Consider the following 22,886-nt stretch of genomic DNA (forward strand, 5'->3'; position numbering starts at 1 on the left):
TGGTAGAACCAGCGGCGAGCCTATCCATTTAATCCACATTAAGGCCTAATGATTAGGCCTGGCACTGGCACCATGTTCTCCTCAGGATTTGGTGGTGGATTTTGAAAAATGTTTTGATGTAGTGTAGTTGCGGCTTAGTAAGACCAGACAGGCTTCTGGCTCCTGTAAAACTACTGGAGTGATGAGACGCAAGGATCATCATACATGGGTATATAAGATGTTGTACTGAAGGGTTAACCTACATTCAATCAGTTTGCCTCTCATAACATATCTGAGCTGCAGTCCAGTTCCAGCCAGGGCCGGGCAGCCAGGCCACCGAGGGAAGATAGAGGCATTAGGGCATGTAATTCTGTGTTCACATTCACTCAGAGGATGCCAGAGCCAGTGAGGGTGAAGACTCAAGAAATAGCTCTCACCTGCCCTCTGCTGGTGGTTAAAGGTGAAGCGGTGAGAGAGGAAAAAGAGGTGTTATTGTGTTCATGTAGTTGACCATCTTTTCTATTCATCCCCCTCTCTTTTATAAGCGTGGCCCCATATCTGATCATGAGAGTTTCTGATATTCTGAGAAGAGCTGCAAATAGAATAAGCCTAAGGCTTGTGTGTGAGAGAAATAACAAGAGATGTTGTGCCTCATACATTGTGTGATCACAACCAAGGCAGTTGAAGGCGTCTGCCAACTGCCTAGGCATCGTGATGGCAGTGTTGTGCTATGTGTTTGCCTATATGACCGTATCTGACCTAGTCAATGGGTTAGTGTAAAACTCTCCCATCCACTAATGTGTGTGTGTGTGTGTGTGTGTTCACGTGCGAGTGTCTGTTCTTGTTGGGTTCAGGATTAACCAGCAGCTCTAAGCCTACCTGCCAATAATACAATTGGTGGGTGTGTCTCTCTCTCCTCTATTTGTCTCAAAGAACCTCAAATCAAATCAAAGTTTATTGGTTGCGGACACAGATTTGCAGATGTTATTGCAGGTGCAGCGAAAAGCTTGTGTTTCTAGCTCCAACAGTGCGGTATACCTTGTAATAAAAAAGTAAAAAATAAATAATAAACAAATATAATCCAGAAAAATAAGGAAATTACACACAATAATCACATTAGACAGTTATTATTTATTATCAATGATATAGCAATTATACTGTACACAAATATCAATATAACATGCAACAATTTATATGATTTTACTGAGTTACAGTTCATATAATGAAATCAGTCCATTGAAATAAATTCATTACACCCTAATCTATGGATTTCACTTGACTGGGCAGGGGAGCAGCCATGGGTGGGCCTGGGAGGGCATAGGCCCACCCACTTGGCAGCCAGGCCCACCCACTGAGGAGCCAGGCCCAGGCAATCAGAATGAGTTTTTCAGACATAAATACTCCTCAGCACTCCCTCAGACGATCCCACATGTGAAGAAGCCGGATGTGGAGGTCCTGGGGCTTGCGTGGTTGCAAGTGGCCTGTGGTTGTGATGCCGGTTGGAAGTACTACTTTATTCTCTAAAACGACATTCGTTGGAGGCAATTTATGGTAGAGAATTTAACATTAAATTCTCTGGCAACAGATATTTCTGCAGTTAGCGTGCCAATTGCACGCTCCCTTTAAACTTGAGATGTCTGTGGCATTGTGTGACAAAACTGTACATTTTTAAAGTGGCCTTTTATTGTCCCCAGCATAAGGTGCACCTGTGTAATGTTCAAGCTGTTTAATCAGCTTGTTGATATGCCACACCGGTCAGGTGGATGGATTATCTTGGCAAAGGAGAAATTAGTTGCAACACATATCTCTCATTGTTGTGTACTGTGCACCATGCAGCTTGTAGCAGGGATGTTTAAGCATGCTTTACTAATACATTATGGAAGTATTAAACAGAGTCTTGTCTGAATTAGTCTGTTTCCCTACCCCATGACTGTTTTATTTCTCCCAAGTGCCTTGGTTTGCCGTTTCAATGGTTTCTATTTGGTCAAAATAATATTGTGTTTAATTTGAGGTGCAGGCAAAGTGCAGTTCTCTCAGTGAACACCAGAGGGCTCTATGACACCATCCAGTTTGATCCAGTTCTGCTGTTTTGGGGGAATAGAGGCTTTGTGTAGACCAAAACAAACATATGAATTGAATGCTGCTGCTGCTGTTGTTGTTGTTGTGCATAGTGTGCATGAGAACCATGATACCTAGTGAAATCTTAGTAGGTCATAGCTGCCGTTCCTTATATCAAGACATTACATGTGACATATCTATGGGTGAAACTGTGAAGGTGAAGTGGATATCTGAAAGTGCATGTCTTAATGGCATTGAGTGTCAGCCATTTTGTGTCTGAGCAGAGCCCTCCGTTCGAGAATCCTGAGCAGAGTCCCTAATAATGTGCCAGATATAATGGCTATGGTTTAATGAAGCTGCAGCTTCCTGACAAGAGGTCAGAGTGAAGGGTGGGAGAGGGCAAAGGTCATCAGCCAATATCCATCAATAAAACACATACCACTTAGCTAATGAGACTGCATACTGCCCCCATCTGTCTGTCTGTCTGTCTGTCTGTCTGTCTGTCTGTCTGTCTGTCTGTCTGTCTGTCTGTCTGTCTGTCTGTCTGTCTGTCTGTCTGTCTGTCTGTCTGTCTGTCTGTCTGTCTGTCTTGTCTGTCTTGTCTGTCTTGTCTGTGCGTACGCATTATGTTCTCTAGTGTAATGAGTCACAGTAAGCAGATAGAGGGCTTACTTGTCCTATCTCTAGGGAATCAAGATGCACTCAACAGTGCTCAACAACCAGGAAGAGTGTGTGAGTGTGTGCATGTGCGCGCACAAATGTGAAAGGCCTGTTTTGACCTGTGTGTATAATGTCATATTGTATGTTAAAATTTCATGGATCCAAAGGAGGCACCTCCATATGAAGTTCTGTAAGGATGACTGAACTCGACCCACTCTAGGCCAGACTTGGGGCCAATCAATCTGCCTACTCCTGCTAACCACACCAGGCGTCATGTAGGGCACATAGGGTCAATCACAGATAGGCTTGTAGGGCTTAGGGAATGAAGTCAATTATAGGGAGTCAGATCTTCTCAAGTTCTCTTTAAAAGGACAAGTTGTTGTTGTGTGTGTGTGTTGTTGGACACACACACACACACATTGGAGTCCTGTGTGTGTAGTATGCCTGTGTACTTGCAAGCAGGCAGGCTTTGGTTGTGTGTCTACTTGGGATTTGGACCCTTTTCCTCTCCATTCCTCCTTCTCCCCTCTCTGTCTCTGTGTCCTTATCTGCCTTCTCTGTCTCTGTGTCCTTATCTGCCTTCTCTGTCTCTGTGTCCTTATCTGCCTTCTCTGTCTCTGTCCTTCTCTGTCTCTCTCTGTCTCTGTGTCCTTATCTGCCTTCTCTGTCTCTGTGTCCTTATCTGCCTTCTCTGTCTCTGTGTCCTTATCTGCCTTCTTTGTCTCTGTGTCCTTATCTGCCTTCTCTGTCTCTGTCCTTCTCTGTCTCTCTCTGTCTCTGTGTCCTTATCTGCCTTCTCTGTCTCTGTGTCCTTATCTGCCTTCTCTGTCTCTGTGTCCTTATCTGCCTTCTCTGTCTCTCTCTGTCTCTGTGTCCTTATCTGCCTTCTCTGTCTCTGTGTCGTTATCTGCCTTCTCTGTCTCTGTGTCCTTATCTGCCTTCTCTGTCTCTGTGTCCTTATCTGCCTTCTCTGTCTCTGTGTCCCTATCTGCCTTCTCTGTCTCTGTCGCTCTCTCTCTCCTTTCCTCAGTAACACCAGGCATTGAGAGAAGTAGGCCACTAAAATACTGGCTCCCAAAATATCACTGCTAGTGAGACCCTCTACTCTCTCTCTCTCTTATAGCCAGGAGACAGGTCCTCTCATCCTCTTTTTTTCCTATCCTCCTTTTTCTCACCACAGCTCCACCTAGAGCTTCAATCCCTCTGAAAGATATGGGCTAACATGCAGAAAGGACATCCTAGACCTGTGAGTGTGAGAGCGAGTGTGTGAGAGCGAGTGTATGAGAGTGTGAGAGCTTGCAACAGGTGTAGACTAACAGTGAAATTGTTACTTATGGACCCTTCCCAACAATACAAAAAAATAATAACAGGATAATTAAATACACAATGAGTAACAGTAACAAGATATTCTAAACTAAGTGTTTTGATCATTTTCAAATGTAGTAGCATGTCAATGTAGAATACATTGGAGGTCGACCGATTATGATTTTTCAACGCCGATACCGATTATTGGAGGACCAAAAAAGCCGATACCGATTAATCGGACAATTTTTTTTTTTTTTTTTTGTAATAATGACAATTACAACAATACTGAATAAACACTTATTTTAACTTAATATAATACATCAATAAAATAGATTTAGCCTCAAGTAAATAATGAAACAATTTGGTTGAAATAATGCAAAAACAAAGTGTTGGAGAAGAAAGTAAAAGTGCAATATGTGCTATGTAAGAAAGCTAACGTTTCAGTTCCTTGCTCAGAACATGAGAACATATGAAAGCTGGTGGTTCCTTTTAACATGAGTCTTCAATATTCCCAGGTAACAAGTTTTCGGTTGTAGTTATTATAGGAATTATAGGACTATTTCCCCCTATACCATTTGTATTTCATTAACCTTTGACTATTGGATGTTCTTATAGGCACTAGTATTGCAAGTGTAACAGTATAGCTTCCGTCCCTCTCCTCGCTCCTCCCTGGGCTCGAACCAGCAACACAAGGACAACAGCCACCATTGAAGCAGCGTTACCCATGCAAAGCAAGGGGAACAACTACTAGAAGGCTCAGAGCGAGTGACGTTTGAAACGCTATTAGCGCACGCTAACTAGCTAGCCATTTCACTTCGGTTACACCAGCCTCATCTCGGGAGAAGATAGGCTTGAAGTCATAAACAGTGCAATGTTTGACGCACAAAGAAGAGCTGCTGGCAAAACACACGAAAGTGCTGTTTGAATGAATGGTTACGCGCCTGCTTCTGCCTACCACCGCTCAGTCAGATACTTGTATGCTCAGTCAGATTATATGCAACGCAGGACACGCTAGATAATATCTAGTAATATCATCAACCAAGTGTAGTTAACTAGTGGTTATGATTGATTGTTTTTTATAAGATAAGTTTAATGTGAGCTAGCAACTTACCTTGGCTTGCTGCATTCGCGTATCAGGCAGTCTCCTTGGTGTGCAACGAGAGAGAGGCAGGTCATTATTTTGTTGGACTAGTTAACTGTAAGGTTGCAAGATTGGATCACCCGAGCTGACAAGGTGAGGTTCCTAGGCCGTCATTGAAAATAAGAATGTGTTCTTAACTGACTTGCCTAGTTAAATTAAAGGTATAAAAAAATATATGTAAAAAAATGTAATCTAAAAAATCGTCAAATCGGCGCCCAAATTGTTATGAAAACTTGAAATCGGCCCTAATTAATCGGCCATTCCGATTAATCGGTCGACCTCTAGAATAAATGACCCTTTACATGATACCATAGAAGCAGTGTTCTGATGGTAATTGGGATACATTGGCAAACATGTCAGAGTGGTCATAAAATCAAACAAAAGTTTATTGGTCCTGTGAAAATCCATAAAAATAATTACAAAGTTATATAGGATGAGCCATGACTAGAATACAGTATATACATATCAAGTGGGTGAAACCGTAGTGGTGACTGTTTATCAGTCTGATGACCTGAAGATAGAAGCTGCTTCTCAGTCTCTTGGTTCCAGCTTTGATGCACCTGTACTGTCTCCACCTTCTAGATGGTAGCAGGGTGAACAGGACCTGGCTCGGGTGGCTGAGGTCCTTGATGATCTTCTTGGCCTTCCTGTGACACCGGGTGCTGTAGATGTCCTGGAGGGCAGGCAGTGTGCCGGTGATGTGTTGGGCTGACAGCACCACCCTCTGGAGAGCCCTACGGTTGCGACCTGCAATTGCCTTACGAGGCGGTGATACAGCCTGACAGGATGCTCTCAATGATGCATCTGTAGAAATTTGTTTGGGTACTAGGGGGCAAGCCAGATTTCTTCAGCCTCCAGAGAAGCTGCAGGAACTTGAAGCTCGATGGGGGTGTGCTGTCTCCTGTGGTCCACGATCAGCTCCTTCGTTTAGTTGACATTGAGAAAGAGGTTACTTTCCTGCCACCACTCTGCCAGGGTGCCCATCTCCTCCCTGTAGGCTGTCTCGTCGTTCTTGATAATCAGGCCTACCACTGTTGTGCCGTCAGCAAACTTGATGATTGAGTTGGAGGCGTGCATGGCCATGCAGTCATGGGTCAACAGGGAGTACAGGAGTGGCTGAGCACACACGTGTTGAGGATCAGTGTGGCGCAAATGTTGTTGCCTACCTTCGTCACTTGGGGTAGGCCCATCAGGAAGTCCAGAACCCAGTTGCTCAAGGAGGGTTTCAGACCCAGCCTCTGAGCTTAGTGATGAGCTTGACCACACATCATACCTTCCTGTGTAGTGTCCTGAATACAACAGTATTGGTACAGAATATACAGGGTTTCTTCCTCCTATATCGACTGATACCGTTTAATTCAATAATTAAAAAAGACAATACAAGTAAAAGTTGAGTGCCATTTCTCTCTCCATTCAGAGACATCAGTATCAAGCCTGTGTGTCAGTCTGGACTTCAACACATCATCAAATCTAATTTTATTTGTCACATACACATGTTTAGCAGATGTTATTGCTTGTCCGCATGTGCTGCCTCAATGTTTCTGTGAACACATACTGTACACACACAGTCACTGTTCTATTACCAATGGCAGTTAGGGATAGGTGATATCTGACACACACACATATACTATGCTGAAGTTTGACCAAGTCAGACTAAATGTACCTAATTGTGTTCTCCACCTCTACACAACCGTTGGTGAGGAGGCAAGAGGTGAGACTGGAGGTGAGGTCTATGCCAAGGCCCCATCAAGTATAGCAGCATAGATCAGCTCCTGGCCCCTCATCAAAGATACTGGGCAGTCACACACACACACACACACACACACACACACACACACACACACACCATATCGAAGAGGTTAAAACCGCACTGACCTGCGGTAGACAGCAGGAGGAAGATGACCGTCAGGACATTGAAGGACTGCCGGCTGGTGACAGTCATCTTCGGGTCACACAGACACACACACCAAGCACTGATTATATTATAAATGGTGGTTATCATTGGCCTGGTGGAACCAACCTGATCACCGCTTTCACCTTTCTATTTCACTTCAGATATCATCAAATGTGAAGTGAATGGGAAACACAGCGATCAAGCTGGTTATGCCCTGGACATTATATCTAAATAAGCAACAAATAATGTCAGTTTACATAAATCTATTTTCACAATTGGGTTCTCAAATGTATCAAAGTATTGAAGTGGGTTATCTTCTGTATTTGTACAAATGATGAGCCTGTGAAAGCTGTTGTCGCTGACAGTTGAATGTTGCTGGCCGGATACTTGCCCAACATGTGACTGACTGTTCTATTCATAGGAATGCTCACAGCGAGGGCATGTCTGCATGATGCTGTTGAGGGCCCCCTTGCTGGTCTTCTCTATGCTGCACGTTCAGCTGCAAACTGGACATCTCTCGAACAATTGCAGCAGGCAATCTTATTAGGTGTTGTTGGGAGGGGCTGTGACAGTGATATAATTGCATTTTGTTCTAAAGAAAGGACAACGCTTTTTGCTAATACACTACCCAATCAAAATGACTACTAGCTGTATCTGCTTGGCTGGGGAATTAGCACACTATTTTATCAAGCCGGGTATTTTTTAATACAACTTTTCACACTTCAAATAGCACACATTACTTGTAGTTGTTGATGAAGCTGTCTGTGTCATCAGTGCAGTAAGGAAGACTCGGCCAACAATGGAGGACGTGTCACAAGGGTACACTTTTATTCTGAGGTATTGCCTGACAAGCTGTGAAAATAGCAAGTGTACAGTGAAATAAATTATTTTTGGAGGTTGCTAAACCATTGCAATCATATTGCTGGACATGTTATGATACCCACCTTTGCTCCTTCTGGTAGGTCCCGGCATCCCTTCATAACCAAGGGATCAGTCTGGCACCCAACTGTGCACTTTGTTTAACAGAAAAACAGGGTCAAAGAGTGTCATCATCCCTCAATTATAAACAGCTTGAGAAATAACATAATCTTGTATGGAAGCAAATTCTATGCTTTACAGATATAGACTGACTGGCTTCAGATTAGATTAGATTCCGGCCGGTGACGCCGTTACGCTCTGCAACCAACTGTGACATGTTTTGCTATGGACCTGTTTTGTTTTTTAGGTTGTTTCTGCTAGTTCGTACACTTTTGTAGTCAGGCATGAATTAGCTAGTACACCCATAGCTGCATCCAATATTTATTTGCGCCCTAGACATGGGTTGCACCTCGGAGGCTAATGTGACTGTTTCATGTAAATTACCCTAATTTAGAGGGGAAATACAATGACGTTGCTAAAATAGGCAAATCATTAGTAGGAAAAACTTTGCCATTATGATATTGTCCAGTTTACTTTAGAGACATGGCAAGGTTGCCATTACTGTTGCAAGCTAGCAAAGTTGGTCAAAAATAGCTAGCAATGTTAATGTTAGCGAGCTAAAATACGGTGGTCCCCTCAATCTTATCTGGATAAAATTATACTGCATCTAAAGTCAATCTGGCGACATCACAATCGTGCCAAAAGTTTTCCTACGTATAATTTGCCTTCGTTTGAAATGTTATCGTGTTTCCAAGTGAAATCAGAGTTGTATTGCTAGGTAAGTAGGTAGCTCGGTAGGTATGTAGCTCGCTAGCTAACAACAGCTATGCTACCGATTATAGTGATAATAATTATCAAAATATAACTACATACAGTGCCTTGCGAAAGTATTCGGCCCCCTTGAACTTTGCGACCTTTTGCCACATTTCAGGCTTCAGACATAAAGATATAAAACTGTATTTTTTTGTGAAGAATCAACAACAAGTGGGACACAATCATGAAGTGGAACGACATTTATTGGATATTTCAAACTTTTTTAACAAATCAAAAACTGACAAATTGGGCGTGCAAAATTATTCAGCCCCTTTACTTTCAGTGCAGCAAACTCTCTCCAGAAGTTCAGTGAGGATCTCTGAATGATCCAATGTTGACCTAAATGACTAATGATGATAAATACAATCCACCTGTGTGTAATCAAGTCTCCGTATAAATGCACCTGCACTGTGATAGTCTCAGAGGTCCGTTAAAAGCGCAGAGAGCATCATGAAGAACAAGGAACACACCAGGCAGGTCCGAGATACTGTTGTGAAGAAGTTTAAAGCCGGATTTGGATACAAAAAGATTTCCCAAGCTTTAAACATCCCAAGGAGCACTGTGCAAGTGATAATATTGAAATGGAAGGAGTATCAGACCACTGCAAATCTACCAAGACCTGGCCGTCCCTCTAAACTTTCAGGCCCATGATCACTCTGGATGAACTGCAGAGATCTACAGCTGAGGTGGGAGACTCTGTCCATAGGACAACAATCAGTCGTATATTGCAAAAATCTGGCCTTTATGGAAGAGTGGCAAGAAGAAAGCCATTTCTTAAAGATATCCATAAAAGTGTTGTTTAAAGTTTGCCACAAGCCACCTGGGAGACACACCAAACATGTGGAAGAAGGTGCTCTGATCAGATGAAACCAAAATTGAACTTTTTGGCAACAATTCAAAACGTTATGTTTGGCGTAAAAGCAACACAGCTCATCACCCTGACCACACCATACCCACTGTCAAACATGGTGGTGTCAGCATCATGGTTTGGGCCTGTTTTTCTTCAGCAGGGACAGGGAAGATGGTTAAAATTGATGGGAAGATGGATGGAGCCAAATACAGGACCATTCTGGAAGAAAACCTGATGGAGTCTGCAAAAGACCTGAGACTGGAACGGAGATTTGTCTTCCAACAAGACAATGATCCAAAACATAAAGCAAAATCTACAATGGAATGGTTCAAAAATAAACATATCCAGGTGTTAGAATGGCCAAGTCAAAGTCCAGACCTGAATCCAATCGAGAATCTGTGGAAAGAACTGAAAACTGCTGTTCAAGAATGCTCTCCATCCAACCTCACTGAGCTCGAGCTGTTTTGCAAGGAGGAATGGGAAAAAATGTCAGTCTCTCGATGTGCAAAACTGATAGAGACATACCCCAAGCGACTTACAGCTGTAATCGCAGCAAAAGGTGGCGCTACAAAGTATTAACTTAAGGGGGCTGAATAATTTTGCATGCCCAATTTTTCAGTTTCTGATTTGTTAAAAAGGTTTGAAATATCCAATAAATGTCGTTCCACTTCATGATTGTGTCCCACTTGTTGTTGATTCTTCACAAAAAAATACAGTTTTATATCTTTATGTTTGAAGCCTGAAATGTGGCAAAACGTTGCAAAGTTCAAGGGGGCCGAATACTTTCGCAAGGCACTGTAGGTGTCGTTAGTTGTCTCTGATTGAGAATCATACTTAGGTAGCCCGGGTTTCATTTTTGAGTTGTGGGTGTTTGTTTCCGTGTGAGTGTTTGTTGCCACATGGTATTGTTTAGGTTTTCGTTCATGTTCACGTTTATTGCTTTATATTTCATAGTGTTCAGTTTATATCTTAAAATAAACGTTATGGACACTTACCACGCTGCGCATTGGTCCTCCGATCCTTCTCGCTACTCCTCCTCAGAAGAGGAGGAGGAATGACGTTACATGGTCTTTATACTTACTTGCATACTATTGTTTGTACAGATGAACATGGTACCTTCAGGTGTTTGGAAATTGCTCCCAAGAATGAACCAGACTTGTGGAGGTCTACAATTATTTTTCTGAAGTCTTGGCTGATTTCTTCTGGTTTTCCCAATATGTCAAGCAATGAGGCACTGAGTTTGAAGGTACACCTTGAAATACATCCACAGGTACACCTCCAAATGACTCAAATTATGTCAATTATCATATCAGCAGCTTCTAAAGCCATGACATAATTTTGTGGAATTTTCCAAGCTGTTTAAATGCACTGTCAACTTAGTGTATGTAAACTTCTGAACCACTGGAATTGTGATACAGTGAATTATAAGTGAAATAATCTGTCCAACCGGCCTCACAACCACAGACCACGTGTGGCCGCTCCAGCCCAGGTCCTCCTGCGGGATCATCTGAGACCAGCCACCCGGACATCTGATGAAACTGAGGACTATTCTTGTCTGTAATAAAGCCCTTTTGTTGAAAAAACTAATTCTGATTGGCTGGGCCTGGCTCCCAAGTGGGTGGGGTGGGCCTGTGCTATCCCAGGACCACCCATGGCTGCGCCCCTACCCAGTCATGTGAAATCCATAGATTAAGGCCTAATGAATTTATTTCAATTGACTGATTTCCTTATATGAACAGTTACAGAGTAAAATTGTGGTAATTGTTGCATGTTGTGTTCATATTTTTGGTCAGTATATAATTGTTTTTTCTTTGCTCTAAAATCTTGGGGGGCCAAATAAATCCACATGTCACCAGTTGGGGAACCCTGGTCTATGGTCTAGTATCCGGTATACTCACCATCACTGGGGACCAATGCCCTCCAACCACCTGCTCTGCATGATGGAGGTCCTTCAGCATGGCATGCAAACCATTGTTGTTGGCTGTGCATCCTGCTGGAAGCCTACGTTCAAAATATACCCATCTTCAACCCGAGCTGGAAGAGTGCGTTGCATGGGTCTTTTCAGTTTCAAACAGCCATGATTCTTTGAATGTGTTGGTTGGGGACGATGAGACAACAGAGGTCCGTTCAATGAAGGGAGGTGAAGTAGACGGAGGGGCGATTTGCTCGTGGAGCTTTGCAAAAGGTGGGATGACTTGTTGACATAAATGTAATTCAAACCCAACCTTCATTTACTCATTGTGACGCTCTGAGTTTCCACATTTTCACACTAGATTAAATGTTTCTCACTCCTATTGATGCCACATAGGCCGTTGTCAAAGGGATTCGTTGTGTTTTAAGGGCAGTCACTCTTTAAAATGGGTGACAGGTCTTTAGTCTCAGTTCTTTCCCTCCTTTATGGAAACATGTACCATCAGCTGTGTGTAGTGGAGGGGAGTCCTTGCCTCTATTAGTAATACAATGAGATGATCAGCTATGAGGCAGCATAGTGACTTAGTACTTACCCCCCTGTTGGCCCCCAGCCACAGAGAATGAGGACAATTGGATGGGTCACTCTCATGTTTGCTTAAATGTAATCCTGTTTTAGTGTGTTGTGTTATACATGTGTTATATGCTGTGTGTGGCACTATAGAAAGGTGTGTGTGTGTGTGTTTAATGTGCACGTGTATGTGTGTATGTTAACGTGCACGTGTATGTGTGTCCGTGCGTGCATGTGTGTGTGTTTCCGATTCTTATCTGAGCATGTTAAATGTCACACTCTTAGAGGCAGATATGCATGTCCTCAGATATGGATTGCATGTGGATTTCCCCATTAAATTATCATACCATCACACAACACTAGTCTCATTCATACAGAGCTTTTGTTCATGTGCTAGTGCTATACTAGATGACTGACAGGGGGCGCTGTGTTGAAGCCCCAAGCCTCCATCTTGGCACTCTCTCACCGTTGTAAAAATTATTTTGGAAACTATAGAAATGCATTTATTAATATCTATACTTGTTTTTGCCACGTTTATTCTATTACAGACACCTTCACCACTTGGGAAAATAAAAAATCATATTACGTTAGCAAAACATATTTAAAAGAGTATGTCTTTTTTAAAGTTCTGATGTTACTGTCTCCACTACAACAACAAAAAATACTTAAATACATGTAATTTTGTCCTTGAAGAATTTAATTTAAATAATTGTAGAATTCCATTCATTCCTATGGAGGACTGCTTCTTCTGGGGAATGCCAATATGGCTGACCAGTGGCTTCAAAGCCTCTCATTGGCCAATGCATAGCATCAGCAATCCAGGGTTTTTTCATCATCGGTTTCACCCAGGGCTAATATCTACTGGAAAGCCTTTTACTTTCTCTGTAGCCTATGTTTCATGAACTTTAAAGTACATGTGCATTATGCAATGGTTTTGCCTGAGCCAAATGTTTTTGTAAAGCTTGAATACATTCGGCATGGAATGCATTCAGTAGTGTGTGTGAGTTTGTGTGTGCCGTGGGTATGTGTTTGTACAGACAGTACAGACTCTTACCTGCTTGTGCAATTCCATTGTGTGCAAACGGAGGGTGGCTAGTCAGTAACCGTAGGCTAGTCAGTAACCGTAACCTCAGAATGCACACACACACACACACACACACACACACACACACACACACACACACACACACACACACACACACACACACACACACACACACACACACACACACACACACACACACAGACATACACAGCTACCTGGACTATTTGCATAGACCTTTTTTTAAACTGCTGCTACTTGCTGTTTATTATCTGTGCATAGTAATTTTAACCCTACCTACATGTTGTGTACATATTACCTCAATTTCCTCGACCAACCTGTATGCCCGCACATCGACTCAGTGCCGGTACCCCCTGTATGTATCCTCGTTATTGTTATTTTATTGTGTTACTTTTTTTACTTGTATTTTATTAACTCTTATTTTATTAAAACTGAATTGTTGGTTAAAGTCTTATAAGTTAGCATTTCACGGTAAGGTTGTTATATTCAGCGCATGAGAGAGCGAGAGAGTGATGGGGGAGGACAGTAGAGCCATGGGGGAGGACAGTAGAGCCATGGGGGAGGACAGTAGAGCCATGGGGAGGGACAGTAGAGCCATGGGGAAGGACAGTAGAGCCATGGGGGAGGACAGTAGAGCCATGGGGGAGGACAGTAGAGCCATGGGGGAGGACAGTAGAGAGATGGGGAAGGACAGTAGAGCGATGGGGAAGGACAGTAGAGCCATGGGGGAGGACAGTAGAGCGATGGGGAAGGACAGTAGAGCCATGGGGGAGGACAGTAGAGCCATGGGGGAGGACAGTAGAGCGATGGGGAAGGACAGTAGAGCCATGGGGGAGGACAGTAAAGCCATGGGGAAGGACAATAGAGCCATGGGGGAGGACAATAGAGCCATGGGTGAGGACAGTAGAGCCATGGGGGAGGACAGTAGAGCCATGGGGAAGGACAGTAGAGCCATGGGGGAGGACAGTAGAGCCATGGGGGAGGACAGTAGAGCCATGGGGGAGGACAGTAAAGCCATGGGGGAGGACAGTAGAGCCATGGGGAAGGACAGTAGAGCCATGGGGGAGGACAGTAGAGCCATGGGGAAGGACAGTAGTGCCATGGGGAAGGACAGTAGAGCCATGGGGGAGGACATTAGAGCGATGGGGAAGGACAGTAGAGCCATGGGGGAGGACAGTAGAGCCATGGGGGAGGACAGTAGAGCCATGGGGGAGGACAGTAGAGAGATGGGGAAGGACAGTAGAGCGATGGGGAAGGACAGTAGAGCCATGGGGGAGGACAGTAGAGCGATGGGGAAGGACAGTAGAGCCATGGGGGAGGACAGTAGAGCCATGGGGGAGGACAGTAGAGCGATGGGGAAGGACAGTAGAGCCATGGGGGAGGACAGTAAAGCCATGGGGAAGGACAATAGAGCCATGGGGGAGGACAATAGAGCCATGGGTGAGGACAGTAGAGCCATGGGGGAGGACAGTAGAGCCATGGGGAAGGACAGTAGAGCCATGGGGGAGGACAGTAGAGCCATGGGGGAGGACAGTAGAGCCATGGGGGAGGACAGTAAAGCCATGGGGAGGACAGTAGAGCCATGGGGAAGGACAGTAGAGCCATGGGGGAGGACAGTAGAGCCATGGGGAAGGACAGTAGTGCCATGGGGAAGGACAGTAGAGCCATGGGGGAGGACATTAGAGCGATGGGGAAGGACAGTAGAGCCAGGGGGAGGACAGTAGAGCCATGGGGGAGGACAGTAAAGCCATGGGGAAGGACAATAGAGCCATGGGGGAGGACAATAGAGCCATGGGTGAGGACAGTAGAGCCATGGGGGAGGACAGTAGAGCCATGGGGAAGGACAGTAGAGCCATGGGGGAGGACAGTAGAGCCATGGGGGAGGACAGTAGAGCCATGGGGGAGGACAGTAAAGCCATGGGGGAGGACAGTAGAGCCATGGGGAAGGACAGTAGAGCCATGGGGAAGGACAGTAGAGCCATGGGGGAGGACATTAGAGCGATGGGGAAGGACAGTAGAGCCATGGGGGAGGACAGTAGAGCCATGGGGGAGGACAGTAGAGCCATGGGGGAGGACAGTAGAGCAATTGGGGAGGACATCAGAGGGAGACCCCCCGTCATGACACCCTCTGGCTACCTCTCTGTGCTGTTCTCTCATGCAGAAATATACCCGTCTGTTGCGAGAGAGAGGGAATGTAGAGAGAAATTACAACCATACACATTACAGCCATAGAGGCAGAAAAGACATCGGAAAATGGATTGAGAGACAACGAGAGAAAAGAGGAGGGGGGAGAAGAGGAGGATAGCAGATAGAGAGAGGGGGAGTCAGATCTGTGTGGCGTTGCCCCGAGATACAAGATGTCATAATAAGGCAAAGGGGATGGAGGGAAGGAGGGAGGTCCGGACCACGCAGGGAGAGGGGTAGGAGAGACCTCAAGGAGAAGTGGTTTGGTTTCCCATTGGTCCCAGCCCTCCCACCCCCCTCTCTCTGTCAGGCAGTGGTTTGTTCCAGTTCGCTCTGGGCTCTGTTGTTGTGCAGAGCTGCAGAAGGCCTGCTAGAGCCAGCTACTGCACTGCTGCTGTTTTGGAAAGAGGGAGAGAGAGAGAAAGGGAGAGAGGGTGAAAAGGAAGAGGAGGCCAGACAAAGCGGATTGAGACTGTGGGAGCTTGTGTGTTCATTTCATCACCATTTAAGAACCAACCAAGGAGGACAGAGAACACGAGGAAAGAGAGTGAAAAAACGACTCTGGAAAAGCGAAAGTGAAATAGAGGGTGGAGGAGGTAAAGGAAGGGAGGATGGGTCTGAGGAAAGGCGTCTGACATTGCTTGTCTCGCTTCACACGCAGGAAGATTTCTGCTCAGACAGCCCACAGCTGCTTTTTCCCCCCTACTACTCTTGGAGCGTTGTCCTCCATCCTTTCTTCTCCTCTGAGCAAGAGGAGGAGAGCTAGAAGGAGAGGAGGAGGAGGGGAGGCAGCCCCCCTCCCCCTTACACAGACACACGGCACAGAACGAAGGGAGAGAGAAGCAGAGAAAAGAGAGCCTGTTCCTTGCCGTCTCTGTCGTCCCTCGGCGAGCGAGCGGCTAACAGGCACCGCTCATGTCCATGAACTCAGAGAAATCCTCGTCCCCCGAAAGGTAACATGTCCTCTCCTGCCCCCCTGTCTCTCCGTCCGTCTGTCTCTATACCATACATTTTGTCTGGTTGACTGTCATTCTGTCTTCTGCTCCAGAATTCCCCCATATCCTTCCCTCCCTCCCTCCCCACCCACCCTCCTTCCTTCTCTCTCTATCCATCTGTCTCTCCGTCTATCCTTATCTCTGTCCATCTCTAGCCAGTTGTCGTCTGCTATTGTTTGTAGAGGGTGCAGTGTGCTGACACGGGGAGGAAAAAGGCGCAGTGGTCAATTGTTGCATGCTGATGTAGCTTTTCATACAGCCAGTGGAAAAACAACAACACATAGCCACCCTATCAAACCATCTCTGTCTGTCTGTCTGTCTGTGTCTGTCTGTCTGTCTGTCTGTCTGTCTGTCTGTCTGTCTGTCTGTCTGTCTGAATGAATGAATGAATGAGTGAATGAATGATGGCTGCTCCTGCACAGCATATCTGTCAACATTAGCACAGCCACTAGCACATCTCAGCAGGACAAAACACACTTCAAATGACGAACACATCACCAGCAGCACATCTCAAAACACATGACAACAACCGAACAACAGACCTCCTACAACCATCCCCCAAAAACCTGAAAATGTTGTTGTTCATATGTACATATATTGCAGATGTTATTGCAGGTGCAGCAAAATGTTTATGTTTCTAACACCAACAGTGTAGTAATACCTTACAATACACAACAATACACACAAATCAAACAAATGTAAATAAAGAAATTAAGAAATATCAGAACAAGCAATGTCAGATTCTGGAGTGTGTGTGCGTGTGTGTGTACACAGTTGAAGTCGGAAGTTTACATACACATAGGTTGGCGTCATTAAAACTCGTTTTTCAACCACTCCACAAATTTCTTGTTAACAAACTATGGTTTTGGTAAGTCGGTTAGGACATCTACTTTGTGCATGACACAAGTCATTTTTCCAACAATTGTTTGCAGACAGATGATTTCACTTATAATTCACTGTATCACAATTCCAGTGGGTCAGAAGTTTACATACACTAAATTGACTGTGCCTTTAAACAGCTTGGGAAATTCCAGAAAATGATGTCATGGTTTTAGAAGCTTCTGATATGATAATTGACATCATTTGAGTCAATTGGAGGTGTACCTGTGGATGTATTTCAAGGCCTAACTTCAAACTCAGTGCCTCTTTACTTGACATCATGGGAAAACCAGAGGAAATCAGCCCAAAAAATTGTAGACCTCCACAAGTCTGGTTCATCCTTGGGAGCAATTTCCAAACGCCTGAAGGTACCACCTTCATCTGTACAAACAATAGTACGCAAGTCTAAACACCATGGGACCACACAGACATCATACCGCTCAGGAAGGAGACGCATTCTGTCTCATTTTAAAAGGGTAATTGATCATTATAAAACCCTTCTGCAATTATGTTAGCACAGTTGACAACTGTTGTGCTGATTTAAAGAAGCAATAAAACTGGCCTTCTTTGGACTAGTTGAGTATCTGGAGCATCAGCATTTGTGGGTTCGATTACAGGCTCAAAATGGCTAGAAACAAAGAACTTTCTTCTGAAACTCGTCAGTCTATTCTTGTTCTGAGAAATGATGGCCATTCCATGCGCGAATTTGCCAAGAAACTGAAGATCTCATTCAACGCTATGTACTACTCCCTTCACAGAACAGAGCAAACTGTCTCTAACCAGAATAGAAAGAAGAGTGGGAGGCCCCGGTGCACAACTGAGAAAGAGGACAAGTACATTAGAGTGTCTCGTTTGAGAAACAGATGCCTCAAGTCCTCAACTGGCAGCTTCATTAAATAGTTCCCGCAAAACACCAGTCTCAACATCAACAGTGAAGAGGCAACTCCGGAATGCTGGCCTTCTAGGCAGAGTTGCAAAGAAAAGCCATATCTCAGACTGGCCAATATTTTTTTATTTATTAAGATGGGCAAAAGAACACAGACACTGGACAGAGGAACTCTGCCTAGAAGGCCAGCATCCCGGAGTCGCCTCTTCACTGTTGACATTGAGACTGGTGTTTTGCGGGTTCAATATTTTATATTTTATATTCTTCAAAGTAGCCACCCTTTGCCTTGATGACAGCTTTGCACACTCTTGGCATTCTCTCAACCAGCTACACCTGGAATGATTTTCCAAAAGTCGTGAAGGTGTTCCCACATATGCTGAGCTCTTGTTGGATGCTTTTCCTTCACTCTGCTTTCCTACTTACCCTAAACCATCTCAATTGTGTTGAGGTTGGGTGATTGTGGAGGCCAGGTCATCTGATGCAGCACTCCATCACTCTCCTTCTTGGTCAACTTTCCCTTCCACAGCCTGGAGGTGTGCTGGGTCATTGTCCTGTTGAAAAACAAATGATAGTCCCACTAAGAGCACACCAGATGAGATGGCGTATTGCTGCAGAATGCCTTCTGTATCCATTATGGTATGAGGTCGGTTGGTTTGCAGAGCCTTCAACAAAACCATAGCCCTAACCTTAACCACTTGGAATTAATGCCAAAACTGTTAACATTGTGAGTTATTTCTGTTTTTTAAACCCTGTAACAGTGCAGAGCTAACTCTGATACCATGAGGAATTAATGCGTCAAAAATAGGCGTTCATCCATAATACGTCGAATTTTGAAAAAGAACTATGAGCTCTTGTTGCAGTATAAGACGGCATCCAGAATGTGTTTGTTAATGTCATAACAAAGCCGGCTTATATTATGCCTAATGCATTATCAGTGATATACAATGCAATATAAGTATATATGCCAACAGACGGTATACAAGTGTATTAATGCTAATATGTGAGCAGGTTTATATGGGCTAATGTATTTGTGTAAGAGGGCAGATTATTTGAAGTGTATCAGCAATAGGCCTATTCATTATTATATTTTATTTCATGTCATCTGAGAGCTTTATCTGGATATCTGTGCCAAATCACTATATTGGGCCTGTGTTTGGGGTATCATTGCTTTATTTTTAAAGTACCATCTGGGACAGAGGAATACACACACACACACACACACACATAGGATGGGGGATAGATAGAGGGGAAGGATAGAGGGAGCGATGGAAGAAGTGTGGTAGGAGGAGATCTGTGAGCGTAATGGTGCTCTGCCTCTGACACTTTTTTAAAAAGCAGCAGGCAGGCAGATTTCAACGACGGCTGTTGTGTAAGATGGCACTAGAGGCATGGCGGGGGAAAGGAAGTAGAACTGGTTCTTGATCAGATATCTTTCTTTCGTCCCTAATGGTTATGATGATTATTGTGACCAGGTAATCTGACCCTAGATCTGTGGTTAGGGATAACTACAAAGGACTGTACCTCGAGCCATGGCAGGGTTGGATGCAGCTGGGAAGGGAGGGATTGGTGGAGGTCGGGGAGGGGTGTGCGTTTTGACATCTGAGGGTTTCAGTATGTGTTTGTGTTGTTTGGTTGCAGTCTTAAATGTAATGTAAATGTAATGTACTGTTGTATTAGTCCACAGCTGAGCTGGGGTGTCGGTGGCATGGATGGGGTCGGGTGTTTGTGTCTGGACTGCAGTGCCTAGTTTGAGAGAAAAAGTGTCAAGAGAAACAGAGAGAGGAAGGAAGCTAAAGAGACAGAGAGAAGGAGACAGAAAGAAGGAAACAGAGAGATAAAGCTAAAGAAACAGCGAGAAGGAGACAGAGAGAGGGAGAAAGCTAAAGAGACAGAGAGAAGGAGACAGAGAGATAAAGCTAAAGAAACAGAGAGAAGGAGACAGAGAGATAAAGCTAAAGAAACAGAGAGAGAGATAAAGCTAAAGAAACAGAGAGATAAAGCTAAAGAGACAGAGAGAAGGAGACAGAGAGATAAAGCTAAAGAAACAGAGAGATAAAGCTAAAGAGACAGAGAGAAGGAGACAGAGAGATAAAGCTAAAGAGACAGAGAGAAGGAGACAGAGAGATAAAGCTAAAGAAACAGAGAGGAGACAGAGAGATAAAGCTAAAGAAACAGAGAGGAGACAGAGAGATAAAGCTAAAGAAACAGAGAGATAAAGCTAAAGAGACAGAGAGAAGAAACAGAGAGAAAGCTAAATAGGCAGAGAGAAGGAGACAGAGAGGGGAAGCTAAAGAGACAGAGAGAAGGAGACAAAGAGAAGGAGACAGAGAGAAAGCTAAAGAGGCAGAGAGGAGACAGAGAGAGAAAGCTAAATAGTCATAGAGAAGGAGACAGAGAGAGACAGAGAGAAAGAGACAGAGAGAGAAAGCTAAAGAGACAGAGAGAGAGAGACAGAGATAAGGAGACAGAGAGAGAAAGCTAAAGAGGCAGAGAGAAGGAGACAGAGAGAGCTAAAGAGACAGAGAGAAGGAGACAGAGAGAGGGAGACAGAGAGAAGGAGACAGAGAGGAGCCAGAGAGAGGGAGAAAGCTAAAGAGACAGAGAGACAGAGAGAGAGAGAAAGCTAAAGAGACAGAAAGAAGGAGACAGAGAGAAGGAGTCAGAGAGAGGGAGTCAGAGAGAGAGAGAGAAAGCTAAAGAGACAGAGAGAAGGAGGCAGAGAGAGAGGGAGACGGGAGAAAGCTAAAGATACAGAGGAGACAGAGAGAGAGAGAAAGCTAAAGAGGCAGAGAGAAGGAGAAGAGACAGAGAGAGAGAGAAAGCTAAAGATACAGAGAAGGAGACAGAGAGAGAGAGACAGAGAGAGAGAGAAAGCTAAAGAGGCAGAGAGAAGGTGACAGAGAGAGAAAGCTAAAGAGGCAGAGAGAAGGAGACAGAGAGAGAAAGCTAGAGGCAGAGAGAAGGAGACAGAGAGAGAAAGCTAGAGGCAGAGAGAAGGAGACAGAGAGAGAAAGCTAAAGAGACAGAGAGAAGGAGACAGAGAGAGAAAGCTAAAGAGGCAGAGAGAAGGAGACAGAGAGCGAAAGCTAAAGAGGCAGAGAGAAGGAGACAGAGAGAGAGAGACAGAGAGAGAGAGACAGAGAGAGGGACAGAGAGAGGGAGAAAGCTTAGGAGACAGAGAGAGAGAAAGCTAAAGAGGCAGAGAGAAGGAGACAAGAGAGATAAAGCTAAAGAGGCAGAGAGAGAGACAGAGCGAGAGAGACAGAGAGAGGGAGACAGAGAGAGGGAGAAAGCTAAAGAGACAGAGAGAAGGAGACAGAGAGAGAGACAGCAGCACAATTAGACCCAACCAAATCATGAGAAAACAAAAAGATAATTACTTGACACATTGGAAAGAATTAACAAAAAAACAGAGCAAACTAGAATGCTATTTGGCCCTAAACAGAGAGTACACAGCGGCAGAATACCTGACCACTGTGACTGACCCAAAATTAAGGAAAGCTTTGACTATGTACAGACTCAGCGAGCATAGCCTTGCTATTGAGAGAGGCCGCCATTGGCAGACATGGCTCTCAAGAGATGTGCTCACTGCCCACAAAATGAGGTGGAAACTGAGCTGCACTTCCTAACCTCCTGCCCAATGTATGACCATATTAGAAAGACATATTTCCCTCAGATTACACAGATCCACAAAGAATTCGAAAACAAATCCAATTTTGAAAAACTCCCATATCTACTGGGTGAAATTCCACAGTGTGCCATCAGAGTAGCAAGATTTGTGACCTGTTGCCACGAGAAAAGGGCAACCAGTGAAGGAGACGCACCATTGTAAATACAACCCATATTTATGCTTATTTATTTTATCTTGTGTCCTTTACCATTTGTACATTGTAAAAACACTGTATATATATAATATGACATTTGTAATGTCTTTATTGTTTTGAAACTTCTGTATGTGTGATGTCTACTGTTAATTTCACTTTATATATTATCTACCTTACTTGCTTTGGCAATGTTAACACGTTTCGCATGCCAATAAAGCCCTTGAATTGAATTGAATTGAATTGAGAGAGAGAAAGCTAAGGAGACAGAGAGAAGGAGACAGAGAGAGAGAGAAAGCTAAAGAGTGAGAAAAAGAGAGGCAGATACAGTAGAGAGAGAGATGTCTGTCGTTAGTGTTGTCTGTGGGTTACGGTGTAGGGCTGTTACTTAAGTAACAGTAATAAATTCTCTAAACACATGCTTCTCGGGCATTATCACTTTTATACAATGGGTTACCAACATATTAAAATGATTGACATATTTTCATTAAAAACAACTGAATTTATTCCTACTAGTTCATCCTTCCACAAGATATAGTCCTGACACAAATCTAGGGTTGCTAGAGACGCTGCCCTGTTCAGTCTTTTGTTCTGTATCTATGGACACATCCCAGTCATTTGTTCTACTGGCTGGCAACGTTCTTATCCCTTGCTTGCTAGCTTGCCAACTCCGTCTAACTTGCAGTCACGTCAAAAAGAGCAGCCAGAATAATGAGCGAAATAGCTGCATTTGTTTAAGCTGTTTTCGAGTGACATTTATCGGGATGCATCCATAACAATGAGCTAATGAGGCGCGATTTCACCTGGAATAGAAAATGTGCTCATTCGTCAGGACACTGTTGTTTAGAGGAGCGAGCCAACAACACAGCTACAGTAACACAATCACTTCAAACTGAAGCAGGAAAGACTGCAAATTAGCTGTGTTTCATTTGACCTTTTTCAACTATATCCATAAAAATGA

General features: G+C 44.2%; 1 protein-coding gene across 3 annotated transcripts in view; it reads left to right on the top strand.

Annotated features, from left to right (window-relative positions):
• LOC135556550 (SRSF protein kinase 2-like) overlaps window positions 1–22,886 on the top strand; it is a 93,190-nt gene that overhangs the window by 12,255 nt on the left and 58,049 nt on the right. The window contains exon 1 of one of the 3 annotated variants that reach the window (XM_064989849.1): window positions 15,645–16,297. The exons of the other annotated variants lie outside the window; for them this stretch is intronic. Coding sequence (XP_064845921.1) covers window positions 16,260–16,297 — 38 coding nt within the window. The 5' untranslated portion in view covers window positions 15,645–16,259. Of the gene's footprint in view, window positions 1–15,644; window positions 16,298–22,886 lie in introns of those variants that run through there. 3 annotated transcript variants of the gene reach the window in all.

The sequence above is a fragment of the Oncorhynchus masou genome, chromosome 15, assembly GCF_036934945.1.
Source record: "Oncorhynchus masou masou isolate Uvic2021 chromosome 15, UVic_Omas_1.1, whole genome shotgun sequence".
Lineage (NCBI taxonomy): Eukaryota > Metazoa > Chordata > Actinopteri > Salmoniformes > Salmonidae > Oncorhynchus > Oncorhynchus masou.